The sequence below is a fragment of the Polypterus senegalus genome, chromosome 8, assembly GCF_016835505.1.
Source record: "Polypterus senegalus isolate Bchr_013 chromosome 8, ASM1683550v1, whole genome shotgun sequence".
In the NCBI taxonomy this organism is placed as follows: domain Eukaryota; kingdom Metazoa; phylum Chordata; class Cladistia; order Polypteriformes; family Polypteridae; genus Polypterus; species Polypterus senegalus.
The window spans coordinates 139,018,280-139,035,924 of record NC_053161.1 but is presented as its reverse complement, the minus strand read 5'-3'; the positions used below and the strand labels follow the sequence as shown (position 1 = coordinate 139,035,924).

At 37.1% G+C, this 17,645-nt stretch overlaps 2 protein-coding genes across 2 annotated transcripts in view; one reads left to right on the top strand and one right to left on the bottom strand.

The window, feature by feature from the left end:
* Positions 1–3,965, top strand: part of aldh1l2 (aldehyde dehydrogenase 1 family, member L2) — a 90,928-nt gene extending 86,963 nt beyond the window's left edge. The window contains exon 23 of the mRNA XM_039761824.1: positions 282–3,965. Within this exon, the coding sequence (XP_039617758.1) occupies positions 282–337 (56 nt within the window). The 3' untranslated portion in view covers positions 338–3,965. The remainder of the gene's footprint in view (positions 1–281) is intronic.
* Positions 3,966–5,672: 1,707 nt separating this feature from the next.
* Positions 5,673–17,639, bottom strand: nopchap1 (NOP protein chaperone 1). The gene is made up of 4 exons (XM_039761825.1): positions 17,560–17,639; positions 16,037–16,123; positions 15,705–15,841; positions 5,673–6,175 (listed from the first exon to the last, which is right to left on the bottom strand). The coding sequence occupies exons 3-4, from the start codon at positions 15,807–15,809 to the stop codon at positions 6,002–6,004; spliced, it is 279 nt and encodes a 92-aa protein (XP_039617759.1). The 5' UTR covers positions 15,810–15,841; positions 16,037–16,123; positions 17,560–17,639; the 3' UTR covers positions 5,673–6,001.
* Between the last annotated feature and the right edge of the window lie 6 nt (positions 17,640–17,645).

Below are 17,645 nucleotides of genomic sequence, written 5' to 3'. Positions count from 1 at the left end.
AACACACTAGTACTATAAAACAATGACCATTAAGTACAATGGTCAAACCAAGTGGAATGCTTGCCACTGTGCCACCATGCTGCCTTGACTGAACAAATAGCACAGTGATGACACTCACTAAGAGCCAAGCTAGGCACAGTCCCAGCACATGTTGTAAATATTTGGTTCTATTAAAAAATTGATTTGACACAATGATTGCAAAGTAAAATATGTTTATAAGAACACGGTTAGCCCAATGACTGAGGTTGTCTTACGCCATCTCTCTCTCCATTAATTCACAGGGGAAGAAGCGCTTCATGAATACCTCAGGACTAAAGCTGTGACAGTAGAATACTGAGAAGTACATTTGGATGGCTGCTACTTTTAAAGGACAATCCTCTTGGGAACCGAGTTCTCTCTTGGGCACCATCTTTCAGTTACACAACATGTTCCTGGCAGACTGCAAAGAAGAGAAACCGTCCAAAACGGGTCTTCAAGCAAAACAAATGACACTTAACAGAACCAATGTTACTGTTACTTTCATGTGCCTAACAAATCTGACTTCTTTATCTTGCAGGGCAATGGGGGGGGGGCTTAGAGAAAGAACAGAGGCTTCAACCCTGCAAATGCCAGCAAACCGTCTAATGTCGTGATGTTTTTTCAGCGTCTTCATTTCTGATTCATTTATAAAGTGAAAAAATCGAAGGACGGGTCACTGGTTTATACAATAGCATACCTCTATTCCTAAAATTTCTTTCTATTTTGACATAATACAGCACGTACAATAATGTTCTCATGTCATAAACCACTATGGAAAGCAACACTCCTTAGGCCTGGCTGCAGACAGAGTGGCAAGTGCAGGTCCTCCTTCTTAGTGTGCCACTATTTTTGTATCCATTAAAGTCTTTGTTATTTGGCTGCACTTAAGTCATTAGCCTTCAAGGTTTTATTTTTGTTTTTTTAAAGTCGTTTTGTGCTTGCTAGATATTTTACTAATAATAAAATAAAATCACAGCCCAAGCCGTACACTAAAAGTAAATTTCAATTATTATGACAGTTCATTTTAACATTCAAAATGTTTGGTTTTTTACCCCAAATTTTAAACACTAAAACTGAGAAATACACAAATTATTGAGCAGTAGTACTCTGTTCATTTTTGTCTTGAATTACCGCATAAAGTTATGCTTTTCTCGACATTGGCAGCATATGGCATTGTGTGAATAGTGTTCAGATTACGACCTGATAAAAATCACACAAAAATAAGATCAACGTGGTTAGTAGCGTCTTGTATTTTCAGTTTATGGAAACGCACAACAAAATATTCAATTCGGAACTCTTTAGAAAGATTGTTTTCTTATATTAATGGAATGCTAAACAATGGCGGTTGGCCTGTATTATATATTGTTTGAAACAATAAGACATATTGTCTCTAAATAATATATATTTAATTTATTTTTTCTCTATGCAAATTTATAACTTTTTAGTACAAATAATACTTCCTATTATTTTAATGTCTATTTACCTTTTTGATGTTCTGCCATGGCTTTTTTTCCCTTATTGTTTAGAAAGGTTTGTTTCTTTATCATTTAAATCCATGTTTTTAACAGCCCATCGTGTATTTTAATGTTGACACATTTTTACTTTTATTGAACTGAACAAAAGAGGAAACGTGAACACAACTTCTAATTAAAAAGTAACAGATGTTATGCATTGATATTACAGTGTACATTTTTCTTCCTCTCAAAATAAACTAAATAATAAATAAATACATCTTTTCACTATGTAGCAGGCACTTTACCCCCTGTAGCTGAGCTTGCCCATCCATTTAATTCAAGTCTTACAGATGTTGCAAGGTTGTCTGTAGTGTTCCTTTATTGATTCTCCATTAATGATGTCAAATCATTTAAAATTCTGTTTAATCTCTACATGCCTCTGTCTTCTACTGTTAGCGTCTGAACATATTTTGGAACACCACCGGTAAAGCCATCTCTTTATCTTGAAATGAAAGTGTACTTATGATGATGATGATGCTTTGCATCTTAACATTTATATTAATGCAGACTTAATGGCCAGACTGACCATAAGGAATGCATCACAGACAAGTAAGCTGCTATTTTAGCTCTGTTTATTCATTGCCTTATAGAAAATGTCAAATATTCATCATGTTTAGTACATTCTCTTCAGATTGAGCTTTTACGTCTCCATTTCTGGTCCACACCGATAAAGGAGATATGTTACACTAACATATGAGTAAATACTGGATTTTCAATGGCTAAACAAAATCAAGCAGTAATCATCAAACACATTTCCAAGTACTGGTACCATAATGGTCATTTACCTATATATATATATTTAAAAAAACCTAGCCTAATGGTTTGTTTCTGTAGCCTAAAATTAGGTTTCTGCTTTATAAAACCGACAAATATCAATGTACAGTATTATGTCTTATTAATTTGAATACATTTAAAAAAAGTTAAAAGGTTCATTGGCATCTTAAGGTTGTTTTTTTTTTCTGTTACAGGTGTACTAAAATAGTCAAGTAAAAACATTTGTAGTTTGGCAAATATTTAAACAATAAAACTATCACCAGAAAGAAAAAATACTCAATTGTCTTTAATATAAAAAGGAAAATATTAATTTGGAAGTTTCCAGTTAAATGTCAAAAATTCTATGCCTTTTACTGTTTAACATGCTTGTTAGACTGTATGGAATACGCCATTCTTCATTGTCATTCACGGTATACTGGTTATATAAAGATGGAGGCCTGTCAGTTTCAACCCAGATATTTAGCTCTTCTTTTGTCAGACCTGAGAGTCGACAGGAAGATGACTTTCTGTTGGTTTTTGTGCCATTGCTCTAAAAGCATGTTGCCTCTTGAGCATGTCTATCCAGTTAAGATGCACAGTTTGCTTTATGTTATTGTGCAGGTTTTCATTTAGAAAAAGGAACACAAAAGTGACGGAGTACAGGGAATACTGTTACTATAGCTATTGATCAGGCTAGAAAGAATCACTACATAGAAGTCACACCTAGATGATACATTAAGTTTTGTAGTTAAATTCTGCGTCATATCAATCACAAAAATACATCCAAAGTGCCTAATTATATAGAACAGAAGCTCTGAACCGCAGAGTGAAAAAAAAATTACGGGACAGCCCTTATCTGGTACGTACAGGATACTTTTATGCACGTACGAGATAAAGGTAACATTAAAAAAATTTACAAAAGTGCGCTTTGGGGCCAACTAATTAAGCCTTTAGTTTGACGTCACTTCGATCGCTTGTATCGCGGTGATGTAAAAAGCAGACGGGTGGGCTTCTATTTATTAAAGATATGTGGGCCGGTTGGAGATAGGTCAAGCTGTAGCCTACAATACCTATGACATGTGTCAAGTAAAGCCCACAATGTCAGTCACATGCCCCGTTACATTATGGTTAAGATTAGGGTTGCAGGAGGGTTATCAACTCGGAGGGTTCAGGTACGTGTTTTATGTTTACAGGTATTCGTCTACACACTCATATGGAGCTCCGGAGGGGATATGGTGTATATTTTTTTTCTTCCTGGGAAATAATTTGGTCCGTACAACTTACTGTGTTCTGCCCACCACTTACCATAGCACCAGCTAATACTGTGTGTGCACCAAATACCATCGTATACTACTGTACTTTTTCTGGAAAGAGGACATATCACTAAATAGTTTGTTTTCCTCACACAGTTACATTCCATAGAAATGGATATTGGCAAGTTTGTCAAACAGGTTATTCATTCAAGCCCAGATTGTTGGATCCAATGACAAAACCAACAGCTGTGCAAAACTTTCCCTTGTGTTTCCAACTATGTCACTGCATTCTTGTTGAAGAATTAATTTTAAAGTTACAGCTGGTATCCATAGTATTCAATCTTTTTATAATTTGAAACACTTCAGTTGTATCACCTCTTAATCTGTTTGCTTAACATGAAAAGATTAAATTCGTTCAGTCTCTCTTCATAGTTCATACCTCTTTGTCCTGGAATAAACCTGGTTGCTTTCCTCTGGACGGTCTTTCTTGTAATATGGAGTACTCCAGACAAGGCCTCAATAGTGTATTTATATCTTTTAAAGATAACCTCCCACCCATTGTGATGTATAGCCTAACATCCTATATTAGCCTTGTTAATTGCTTCTGCACACTGTCTGGATGTAGATAGTGATGAATCCACAATGATCCCCAATTCCTTCTCACACAGTGTACTTTCAAGTTTGAGCCCATCCCATTATGTATTCACATTTGACATTTCTACTTGGTACATTTACTAAGAATTAATTTTATCCACCAAAAATCTTTCCAAGCCTGTTTACGGTCCTAGTCCTTCTGTGACAATGTAGCCTATTTAACATTAACTGCCTTTTTACTTTTGTATTATCATCAGACTTAAAAAGCTTATTGATTTTTGTTCTTGTCCAGGTTGTTCATGTTTATTGAAAAAAAATAACAGCAGCCCCAGCATTGATACCCAAGGGACACAGCACTTTGTAACATCATCACATTCTGAAAATGTTCTCTTTACCACAACTCTTTGCTTCTTGTATCTGAGACAATTTTGTGCCAACCCGCAGACTGCATCCTGAATTATGGCTTCTTTTAGTTTGATTGTTAGCCTTTCATGTTTTACATTCTCAAAAGTCTTCTGAAAATCTAGATAAATCATCATTTGCACTTTTTATTGTATGCCTTTGTGGTCCCTTTTGAATTCCAGCATGTTAACAAAACACAAAATGTCTAAACCCATATTGAGCAGTTACTAATACTCCTGTTCTTGACATGTGCTGCTTGATCTTTCCCTTTGCGTTTACTGGCTTATACTGACTTGGATCAGCCCAAACACCAATTTTATATAACAGAAAAATACCTGCTAGCTTTCAGGTCTTAAGAATTCCTTCAGTGTGCAAAGATTTTTGAAAAGATATGTTCACTCAGTACCCACATGGATCACACTGACTAAAGGAGATGTAACAGATCCCTCTTTCTAGTGACCCTAATAATCATTCAGAATAGAAGTTAAGGAAAACACCTCACCGAAGCATGTGAAAAATGTTTAATTTCTATTAACACTTTACAAAAGATATATATTTTGTCCTTTGTTGTTGAATAACAAAATAAACTTGTTTTTTATTCTGAACTTGCATATATACAGAGAAGACTCCCTATGCAGAAATCTGTATTTATAAATTCGCTTTTTCTGTTTTGTGGTATTTCATAAAAATTTAGGTTGACATCTTACAGGTAACAAAGGCTGTAACATCCAAAAACATATCTAATTTCCTAATGCGTAAGTAAGGGATAGAAAAAGGAATTACATTTTTTAGAAAGAAAAGCTAGAGCTGATGTAAAATAAAATGAGATTGTCACGTAACAATTTCCTTGCTAAAAACTAAATAAGGATACATTTGCATCATTATTTGAAATGACTTTCTAAAACTTCTGCCGTCTCCAGGCTTAAGGTGACATCATTTGCTCTGTTTTTAATAAAATGATTTATCAAGGAAGGCCTTTAACAGAAGTACTACAGTGGGCCAACTCTACAAACTAAGCAATACCAAACCATGCATTTAATCGAGATCTCTACCTTTTTGTATGGCTGGTTAGGTCCACACCCAACAGCTGAAAACCTTTCGTAAGAAAGACCAAATCATCACAGAGATGACACCAACCTTGGTTCCAGTGTAAGCCACGTGTCTTTTAATGAGTGGGTGAATTACACACATGATGAACAAGGCCTCAGGATCCACAAGTGCAAAGTGGAGTCGTTATTTCTGTGGCAAAACTCTCATGATTGGGCTCACTGGTCAACAATATTTAATGCATAATAGTACTGGTAAAATATTACAGTATAGTTCAAAGCAGCCAAACATATTAACAGGTGCAACAAAATGCTCAAAGAAAAGAAATACATGTCACCTATGTCTTCACTGTAAACAATGGCTCCTTATTCTGTATACATTAGTTATTTTAAAGTCAACAGTGAACTTCACAGAAGCAGTTTATCCATTTACTTTGTCCATCACCTCAATTTTTGCCTTCGTCTTTTTCTGATTTCCTGGGAGTCGGAGGTTGCCCTCCTCCTCCTCACTGTCTAGTTCCGAGCTTTCATCTTCTGACGAAGAGTCTTCTGTATCATCACATTCTGAATCACTTAGTTCCACTAATGCCACATCCTAGAAAACAATTACTGCAATTGTAAAAGTACTGTAAAAAAAACATACAGAACAATGCCCAAGGGTTATAAATAGGGAGACAAAATTCTAATCTGTTATTTAAGAGTACATTTAAAAAATTTTAGTACACCTTTACAAGATTTATATTTTTCTTCACTGATAATTCAGGTTTATTTTTCCAATTAAAATATTTTCAAAAATTTGGTTGATTACCCTAGTTTTATCCTAAAGCAGTTCAGATAACAAGTAACACAGTTAAGCAAAATATAAATAATCTATTGTACAGTCATGGCCAAACGTTTTGAGATCTTTCTGTCAGATGTTTATATGGAATACTGAAGTATAATTACAAGCATTTCATAAGTTTCAAAGGCTTTAATTGACAATTACATTATGTTTATGCAAAGAGTCAATATTTGCAATAAACATCCTCCAAGACCAACTTCTCCCTACCATCCAAGAACAGTTTGGTGATGAAGACTGCCTTTTCCAGCATGATGGAGCACTGTGCCATAAGGCAAAAATAACTAAATGGCTCAGGGAACAAAACATCCAAATTTTGGGTCCATGGGCAGGAAACTACCTAGACCTTAATCCTATTGAGAATTTGTGGTCAGCTCTCAAGAGGCAGGTGGACAAACAAAAACCTACAAATTCTGACAAATTCCAAGCATTGATTATACAAGAATGGGCTTCCATAAGTCAGGTTTTGGTCCAAAAATTGATTGACAGCATGGCAGGGCGAATTGCACAGGTCTTGAAAAAGAAGGGCCAGCACAGCATACAGTATATTGACTCTTTGTATAAACGTAATGTTATATGTATATAAAAAGTCAATGTGTGTGTGTGTATGTATGTATGTATGTTCCAGCATCACTTCCAAATGGCTGGGGCAAATTTCATAAAACATGGTACACATGTTCCTCATTGGTCGACTAAAAATAATGTTGGGTGAAATCAGCCCTAACCCACCCCCTTCTGGGTAGGGTGGGGGTGGTCTTTGCGGTCTTGTATGCATGTTATCAGCCAGTTTACACTCTGAACGACCACCAGAGGGCGAACTGGAGGGGACTGCCGTTATTACTTCTGTTTGAGCGCCTCTGCAACCCTGTTGCTTTTGAAATTAAATAGAGTTGACTGGCTCTGAGCATCAACTGGATGATAAGCAAACCCCCCACACAAAACAGAAATCAAACTTCCAAACATGAACTCAGTACTGAGTAGCTCCACCTTTATTGTTGATCACTTCAAAAATTTGTTGCAGCATGCTTGATGCAAGGGTTTCCATGAGGCGAGTGGGAACATTTCTTCAAATGGTGAAAACGGCCACACAAAGGGCATCTACTGTCTGGAACAGTTGTCCATTTTTGTAAACTTCCCTTGCCATCCATCCCCAAAGGTTCTCAATTGGATTTAGATCAGGGGGAACAAGCAGGATGGGCCAAAAGAGTGATGTTATTCTCCTGGAAGACGTCCCTTGTCCTGCGGGCATTGTGTACTGTAGCGTTGTCCTGTTGAAAAACCCAGTCGTTACCACAAAGACGAGGGCCCTCAGTCATGAGGAATGCTCTCTGAAACATCTGGACGTTTGACGCCCCTGCACTTCCTGAAGCTCCATTGTTCCACTGAAGGAAAAAGCACCCCAGACCATTATGGTGCCCCCTCCACTGTGGCGCGTAGAAAACATCTCAGGTGGGATCTGCTTGTCATGCCAGTAACGTTGGAAACCATCAGGACCATCAAGGTTACATTTTTTCTCATCATCCTCTTTAATAAAACCCTTGTGTGCGTCCAGGTGTCCGTGTGTCTGTCTTCTGGTGAAGTGCGCATGCGCGAGGCCACACAGCACGTGTTCAGTCTCTTCCTGTGCATACCCTGTGCAGAGAGAGAGACAGATACACACACAGACGCGCGCGTCTCTCTCACTCTCACTCTCACACTCACACTCACACACGTGCATTGTTGCAATGTTACTTTTCTTGGTTGTTAATTAAATTACAGATTTTTCAAATGTTCATTTTTTCCCCTGTGCTTAAAACTCATTAAAAAAGGAGTTTTTAGCAAGCGGGTCATAAGGCTATAGCGCAAATTCTTGCAGTGTTAGTTTTCTCTGTTGTTCAAGGTTTTCTCTGTGTTATTCAATGTTTTTACATTTAGTTTACTATTATGATGTGCTTTCTATGGTATAGTTAACTATATTTGTGCTTAAAAACTTAAAAAAATATATATTTACATACAGTTCATACGGTCTGGAACGGATTAATTGTATTTACATACAATCCTATGGGGGAAAATTACTTTGGTTCACGACCAAATCGGGTTACAACCAGAGTTTTGGAACCAATTATGGTCGTGAACCGAGGTTCTACTGTATTACTGTCAGACAAAATTACAGGCATTTCACGGAAATACAAACCAGTATTACTGAGAGAGAAAATTAAAGGCACACAATACAGTGACACATATTACAGCCACATACAAGGTCCCTTGCCATTTAATATAGACTGTTCATACAAATGTTTATTCACTACTGTTCTAGCGCCCGTTATTGTAACGGGCTTAATGTCTAGTCAGAGAATAAAACTTTCTTCCACCTTTGAATGTCCCATGTTTGGTGCTCTCTTGCAAAGTCCAAACGAGCAGTTCTGTAGCGTTCAAGGAGACGAGGTCTTTGAAGACATTTTTTGTTTTTGAAGCCCTTCAGTCTCAGATGCCGTCTGATGGTTTTGGGGCTGCAGTCAGCACCAGTAACGGCCTTAATTTGGGTCGAGGATCGTCCACTGTCTTGACAGACAGCCAATTGGATCCTCCGGCTCAGTGCTGGTGAAATTTTTTTGGGTCTTCCACTTGACTTTTTTGTTCCATAACCCTCAGGATCATTTAAGAAATTCCAAATGACTGTCTTACTGCGTCCCACCTCAGCAGCGATGGCGCGCTGTGAGAGACCCTGCTTATGCAGTTCAACAACCCGACCACGTTCAAAAAGGGAGAGTTTTTTTGCCTTTGCCATCAGAACGTGTGACTACCTGACAAAAAAATGACAATGAATTCACATCTTTGCACAGATTTTGCCTTTTAAAAGCATGTGGTCCTAAAATTTTGATCAGCTGTAAAACAGCCTGTTTCAATTTAATCGTTATTTTCAATTAATCGAATGCTCAAAAAATGTTTGGTCTCACTCCCATTTCTTCTTATTGCATGTTGAAGCTCTACTTGGAACCTTGTTAAGATCCAACAATGCAAAATATGATTTTTTGCCATTTTTCAAGTGGTCTTAAACTTTTGATCGGGCTGTATAAGAACGCAAGACAGCCACGTTAGTGAGTCTTCATTGTTAATTTATTTTTAAAGTTGTGTTTTTTTTTTATTATTATATTTTTCTCAAACAACTAAAAAAAAACACTTTTTTTTCTCCCAGGCAACGCTGGTTTTTCAGCTAATTGTCAATAAAAGCCTTTGAAACTTATGAAATGCTTGTAATTCTACTTCAGTATACCTTAGAAACCTCTGACAAAAAGATCTAAAAACACTGAAGCAGCTAACTTTGTGAAAAAAAATACTTGTGTCATTCTCAAAACCTTCGGACATGGCAGTACAGCAAAATGACAAAGAAAGCAGCAAAAAGGTACAAGCTGTCAAATGACACAGAAATTCTGAATGTGAAAGATGGTGTGATATCTTTATATTATAATAACTATTCAAAAATGATCATCTTAAAACAAACAAATATTCTTAATCCCAGTAAATATATAAGAAAAAAAAAATCACTCACAAAACATTAGTTACATACATATTAATTTCAATAAAACAAAAACTGAAAAAACACCAACATAGATATTAGCACATACAACTGTATATAAACTGACACACCACTTATAGAAAACTCATAAGTGAGTGCCCTTACGAACAATGCTGCACATCCTCTCCCTGCCACACTGGAAGTAAGTGCTTGTAGCCAATGAATTTATCAGCAGAAGTGTGTCAAGAAACGCTGCAGGTGCTCCTTTATACCAACAGCAATACGCCAGCAGAATGCCTCACTGTGACTGGGACAGGCAAGTCAGAACTTTTTTCTTTTTAATTTTCTTGCTCTATAGTCATTTTGGTGTGGGTGTATGTTTATTTACTTACTTATCTATTTATGTATTTATTTATTTAAAAATCTTCTGTAAAAAGCCAAAAATTCCCCCAAGAGACAAATAAAAGTTCCATCTATCTATATGAAGAAGTCTGAAAAACCAGTACAGTTACTTTAGGTCTATCAAGAATATAAGAAAATTGCGGTTCATCTTATTATTATTAATAATAATAATAATACATTTTATTTATTTGTATGCGCCTTTCTAAACACTCATGGACACCAAACAAAGACAAAACACAGATTATAAACAAAAGTATAATACAGAAGTTAAAATCAGACAGAGCAATTGTAATCAAAGAGAAAAAGCAGCCTTAAACAAATGAGTTTTAAGTTTAGATTTGAAAAGTGAAAATGATTCAATATTTCTAAGCTCAGGTGGTAGTGAGATCTAAAGCTGGGGAGCAGAGCAACTGAATGCTGTGCTCCCCATAGTGTTAAGACGGACGAAGGGGACAGTCAAGTGGATGGAGGAAGAGGATCTGAGGGTATGGGAGGGAATGGCAACATAGAGGAAGTCAGACAGATATGGAGGGGCAAGGTTGTGGATAGCTTTAAAAGTTAGTAGGAGAATTTTGAATTGAATTCAGAACTGAACTGGAAGCCAGTGAAGCTGCTGCAAAACAGGAGTGATATGGTGAATAGAGGGGGTTCTAGTAATGATGCGGGCAGCTGAATTCTGGACCAGTTGAAGCTTATAAAGAGATTTGCAAGAAAGACCAAAGAAAAGGGAATTGCAATAATCAAGACGAGAAGTAACAAGGCTATGAACAAGGATAGCAGTGGTGTGGGAAGTGAGGGAGGGGTGAATATTGCACAGAAATCAAAGGAGGAAGGGGTCGAGCAACCCACCAATTATTCAATATGTGTTATAAACTACATGTTTCAGGAGGCTGGCATCCTCCTTTGAGGTTCAAACCAGAATTAATGAGTCATACTCAAAGTAGACAACAAACAAAGAAAATATATAGAATCCTAGAATTACATTATAAAGAAATTTGTTTTTAACCAGAAATGTAAACATTTATAGAGATGAACCTTTTTCCACTGTTTGCCTTTTATTGCAAGTGTGTATTAACCTTTTCTGAATTTTTGTGATATGTTCATTTTTAAATTTTCACTAAACTTTTAACTTTTTAACTTTATTGGAATGAAAAATGTCTTTTTTTACACATTTGACTCATGCTGGATCCTACACTGCCAACTCAGTAGCTGCTTAAATTTTGGGAATGTATAAAAGATTCAGCTACAACAAGGAAATGTCAAGTCTTTATCCACATTTGAAATATAAACATTCACTGTTAGACTAAATATAGAAATCATTTACAACTAGAAATGTTAAAATAATGATGGCATGGACGACATCTACAGCATGAAAGATAATCAGTCAAAGAAGCAAGAAACCACAACCTAAGACCAATACCCTCTTAGAGCAAGGAACTGAAAAGCCTATTGGAACTGAAAAGCCTATTAGACCTACAGCATATCTAGGATTGTCAAGGAAAGACGGGTGATCGAAACAGCTGCGATGAGCAAACAAAAGGGTTTAAAAAACGAGCCATTATAAATTGTGGAGTTTAAGAAAAGACAGCTAAATTAGTATACCTCTGGATGTACTGCACATCGCTGAGCAAACAGGAGTGAAAGGAAATGCCATTAGTGAAAAACCAAGGGTGTGAGAGGTTAATGGAGAAAAATAATTATAAAAAATAAAAGAAAAAAATACAACACACACCACCTAACATCCGTTAACTTGGAGTCCTGCAGGATTCTGAGAATTCAGCGTGAATATCCGCAAAGACTGAATGCATAACAATTGTTTCTTCCAATCCACCAACTCTGAATTCGTCTGAATGACCTCCAAAACAGTTTGACAATTGACCATTTACATCTTTTTGCTACTATATGTGTCATTTTAATTTATAAACAGATCACTTATATTTTGTCTTTGCAAAATTCTTCCATCCTCTTCCTGGTGATAGTTGAGTGAGGGTTATTGCTATTCTTGGTTAATTTTATTTATTTTACATTAGTATAAAACTAAGAATGTACAATAGTTAGAAAGTGATGCGCTCACTAACATCCCTTAAAGCAATAGCATAAAAGTCAACATTCAGAGCAACATTCCCAAAACAGAGCAAAGTACAGCCACTACTTGTTTTTATAAACACTGGCCAGATGACCCACAAGTCCACTCCCTATAGATCTGAACATCTTTAAACTCCAGTACAGTACATGGCTTATCTCACTCACCACAATGTCTATCCACATCTTCATCGGCCTTGCCTACTGCAACCCTCTTGACTTCTAAGGTGCCTAACCCACATCAGCTTGTTTCTCACAATAAGCACCAATCCTACACAAGTTTGTTTTATTGCCTTTTTTCTGTTTATGCTTTTTTATCTTTATTAGAATTTAGAATGAATGATCCGTTAAAACCACATTACAAATTAACTAAACAAATGCAGTTACTGTATTTTAGATGCAAACACATTAGTCCTAAGCAAGCCCCACCTCACCTAACTCCCAGAAAGATACAACACAGAAAGAAATGCACAAATCAGTAAAAAATAACAACCTGGAAAGTTACTGCATTGAAATGAGGACAACAGTTTAAGGAATGCTAGTTATGGACAGATGACATGTTATAAAAAAAAATTAGATTACATTCATGATTATTTTTTTTTTTTTTCTAATTTCAGTAAGTATAAACTTTACTTATTTCCACTATGATAAAGTCCAAAGTGGATTTTCTACATTTGAGCAAGACAATATTAACAGTTTAAAGACTTATCACACTAGATTGCTCATTCAACAAGGGTGTGCCATCCAAGATTATGATAAAGGAGACCTACACTGGGATTAGGGTCTGTGGTTGCACAATAGTTCTCAATAAATCAGCAAAGATAGTAGTCATATACAGTAGAGTGCAAACCAGGGATACAGCGAGAACATGTGGGGTCACGAAAGGAAGGTGACTGAAAGCACTTCTCATAAGCAAGATCCAATTCAGAGTAATATATTGATACTTTCAGCCAAGAGAAATGAATGTCATGTGGATTTCTGAACTCAGTCCCCTTTATGGCTGTCAAGAGGGTAGGTATGTCAAAAGTCGACTTCTGCCTGGAAGTTATACTTCAGGATCTTATTCTCAATAATGACTGTGCAAGATCTAAGTTTTGTAAAAACTATGGTATAGTCACCAACAATTTCTTAATATATGATGTGTGGGTTGATTTATATTATTATGAGCAAAGTCTCTGGCTTTGATATATTGAATGAATATAAATTAACAAAATACATCTGGTCACTGTTTTTCTCCTGTCTGCACTGACCCAATTTGTAAGCCTAGAAAAGAATGATCTTGGCCAAGTCTTCAAAACTTAAAAGTTTAAAATATTAATAGTAATGTAAAGCACCTCCAGGCTTTTGTGCTGCAAAAGTAGCATCCCAGACAAAAGACTACAGTGCATCCAGAAAGTATTCACAGCGCATCACTTTTTCCACATTTTGGTATGTTACAGCCTTATTCCAAAATGGATTAAATTAATTTTTTTCCTCAGAATTTTACACACAACACCCCATAATGACAAAGTGAAAAAAGTTTGAGGTTTTTGCAAATTTATTAAAGATAAAAAAAAAAAAACTGAGAGATCACGTGTACATAGGTATTCACAGCTTTGCTCAATACTTTGTCGATGCACCTTTGGCAGCAATTACAGCCTCAAGTCTTTTTGAATATGATGCCACAAGCTTGGCACACCTATCCTTGGCCAGTTTCGCCCATTCCTCTTTGTAGCACCTCTCAAGCTCCATCAGGTTGGATGGGAAGCGTCGGTGCACAGCCATTTTCTCCAGAGATGTTTAATTGGATTCAAGTCTGGGCTCTGGCTGGGCCACTCGAGGACATTCACAGAGTTGTCCTGAAGCCACTCCTTTGATATCTTGGCTGTGTGCTTAGGGTTGTTGTCGTACTGAAAGATGAACCGTCGCCCCAGTCTGAGGTCAAGAGTGCTGTGGAGGAGGTTTTCATGCAGGATGTCTCCGTACATTGCTGCAGTCATCTTTCCCTTTATCCTGACTAGTCTCCCAGTTCGTGCCGCTGAAAAACATCCCCACAGCATGATGCTGCCACCACCATGCTTCACTGTAGGGATGGTATTGGCCTGATGATGAGCGGTGCCTGGTTTCCTCCAAACGTGACGCCTGCCATTCACACAAAGAGTTCAATCTTTGTCTCATCAGACCATAGAATTTTGTTTCTCATGGTCTGAGAGTCCTTCAGGTGCCTTTTGGCAAACTCCAGGTGGGCTGCTATATGCCTTTTACTAAGGAGTGGCTTCTGTCTGCCCACTCTACCATACGGGCCCGATTGGTGGATTGCTGCAGAGATGGTTGTCCTTCTGGAAGGTTCTCCTCTCTCCACAGAGGACCTCTGGAGCTCTGACAGAGTGACCATTGGGTTCTTGGTCACCTCCCTGACTAAGGCCCTTATCCCCCGATCACTCAGTTTAGATGGCCGGCCAGCTCTAGGAAGAGTCCTGGTGGTTTCGAAATTCTTCCACTTACGGATGATGGAGGCCACTGTGCTCATTGGGACCTTCAAAGCAGCAGAAATTTTTCCGTAACCTTCCCCAGATTTGTGCCTCAAGACAATCCTGTCTCAGAGGTCAACAGACAATTCCTTTGACTTCATGCTTGGTTTGTGCGTTATCGTCAAAGTCCCAGAAAATAGAGATTTCCCCACTCCAATATCACACAACCCTAGTTTGTAGACAACAGTAAAGCACAATAAAGGTTCGCTGCAGGTTTGGAGGTACTGATTTGATCAAAATTGACACCCCCACCCCCTTTCACTGAAAATAAATACAGGCACATTCTTACTCATCTTGCAATACAATCAGGGAGGCATCTGATCAGTCCCACATTCAATCTACAGCATCATTAAGATCCCAAAACAAATTGCCAAAATGATAAAAACCACTATCTGCAGTGAAAAGAGGATCAAGGAAACTAACCACTGATAGTATGGCCTCCAATGTGCCCTGATCAACATTATCAAGCCAGTCTGGGATTACCCGCAGGAACTAGAGTGAATAAGATGAGCAAAGTGTGCAGTGGAACTGTGGCAAGATCTCCAAAGGGCTTGAAACAAGCGACCATGTAAGAACCTTCTAAAACTGAATTCAAGTGGGCCTAAGAGAATCAGCAAAGGGTGGACACGCCAAACACTGATGTCATTTTGCTTTCTCGTTACTGAATTTTCTAGGAGGTTTATTGATTATTAAAAACTACTCACTGTATTATTTTTGAAAACAATTCAAAACATATAATTTGCAAAAATGAGAACTGCTTCTGTTTTATCAAGACAGGCAACATACAATTTCTTACCATTTCAATTATTTGTTTCGAGCTGTCATCAATGCTTTCAATGTTAAACTGGCCAGCTGGTGCTTTCTCCATCTCTGTTTTTAGCTTCTCATTGGCCTGGGCCATCCGGGGCAAAAAATTCTGTAGCCTGTCCAATACTGCAGCATGAAAATATGTCACATAATATTCATGAAGTTTAAAATCTTTAAAAAAGAATAAGCTACTGTGTATAAAAATGCTGCCTCGAAGACTAAAACAACAAAAACACAAACTGTATTGGTAAGCTGTAGAAAAAGATAAAATTGCTCTTTTGAAAGTAACACTTCCAAGAAGTTAATTCCACCTCAACTTACCATTACTCCTGGTAATCCTCTCAGTCTTTAAGCTAGCTCCATCTTTACTGGAATGTTTTGGTGCTATCAGAAGTTTCTCTTGAATACCTGTGGAAGAACCAGCCACCAGTTATAAAAGCTTTACTTATTTTATATTATTTCTGCATTTTTCAATCATATTTGCTATCTTTATAGAGAAGACTGAAATGAAAACCATACAAAAATGATCATAAATTGTGAAAGGTGCAATATTACATTGTGATAAACTGAGCTGTGAAAAGGGATTCAAGGTAAAGTCCGACTAAGACAGAGCTGGGAGGAAGCATCTAAGAGAAAACAATTTGGGTAAACAGCTTGGTACTACCCAAAACGCTGCCTGAAAGTGCCATCTGCAGTTGATAAAAATTCTGAAGAACATCTTTACCAGTTATAACTTTAGGGAAATTCTGACTGCTAAAAATATTTTAACGGTTAAACTACAGACAAGCCCTGAATCGGAGAGGCAAAAAGTAAACTGCAACCAGTCAAAAAAAAAATAATAATAAAATAAAATAATGCAATAAAGTATAATGCAGTCACTGTACAAAAGTGTAAAAGGTTTTTAAGTCTGGCAAAACAACACCCTAACAGTATTCATGTAAACGGTATAGAAACAATGTCATTATAAACTTTTCATGTCCAAAACCTCAGCTACAAACATGTACAGTAGGTGATCATAAGAAACACTGCAACTTTAAGACTGAATAAATAAACCAAGAAAAAAAATCTTGGGATAATTTATTCTGCTTTTCAAATTAAGTATTTACGTTTTCTATAGCTCCTTTAAAAATTAAAGCACATAGAAGCTGTGCCTCTTCCCCAGCGGCACTACGACAGAAGGGCTTAGCAATTCCACCATAGAGAAGGAGCAATATGTGTTCAGCACACGTGTAACAGACGCGTTGAAAATAATCGTGGCTGTTATTGGAGAAAAATTAAACCGGGGGTGTGTGGGTGGACTATGGGGGAGGGTTGCATGAAAATATTTAGATTCGACAATTAATATTTTTACAAATCAGACTTTCACATACTAACGAAACCGTTTCAATTCATTTTTCATACAACAGAACGTGGACATAGTATACCATCTTGGGAGGCAAGGAACTACTGATCTTGTCACACATGATATGGTCTTAAAATAATACCCCTCTCTGGAAATTAAACTTGCATCCAGTGCAAGAGGAAATCTCCAAGCCTGCTGCTTTGCATCTTTTCAGAAGCATTTGAGACACCTTCATACGTGTCCTATGTATACTCTTCACGTAGACAGCACAAACAAAACTGAAGCAAAACTTGAATTAACAATGTAATCAGGTATTGTCACATACATTTCACCTATATCCTCTAACGGCTTAATCAAGTGATAATTTTCAACTCCTGTTGATTAACATGGTTATCTTTTAATTACGGGTGTGTGCTTCGTAGTATAGAGGTTAACACAGAAGTACTTAGAACAAAAATATTTTATTTCGTTTAGGCAAAATAACAACGAAGAAATCCCATACCTTTGTGTGGCTTGATATACAACAGTTCCCTTGAATTATTCGGCCTCTGCACTCGTACTTTTTTGCAATCTTTTTCTACGCCGCCC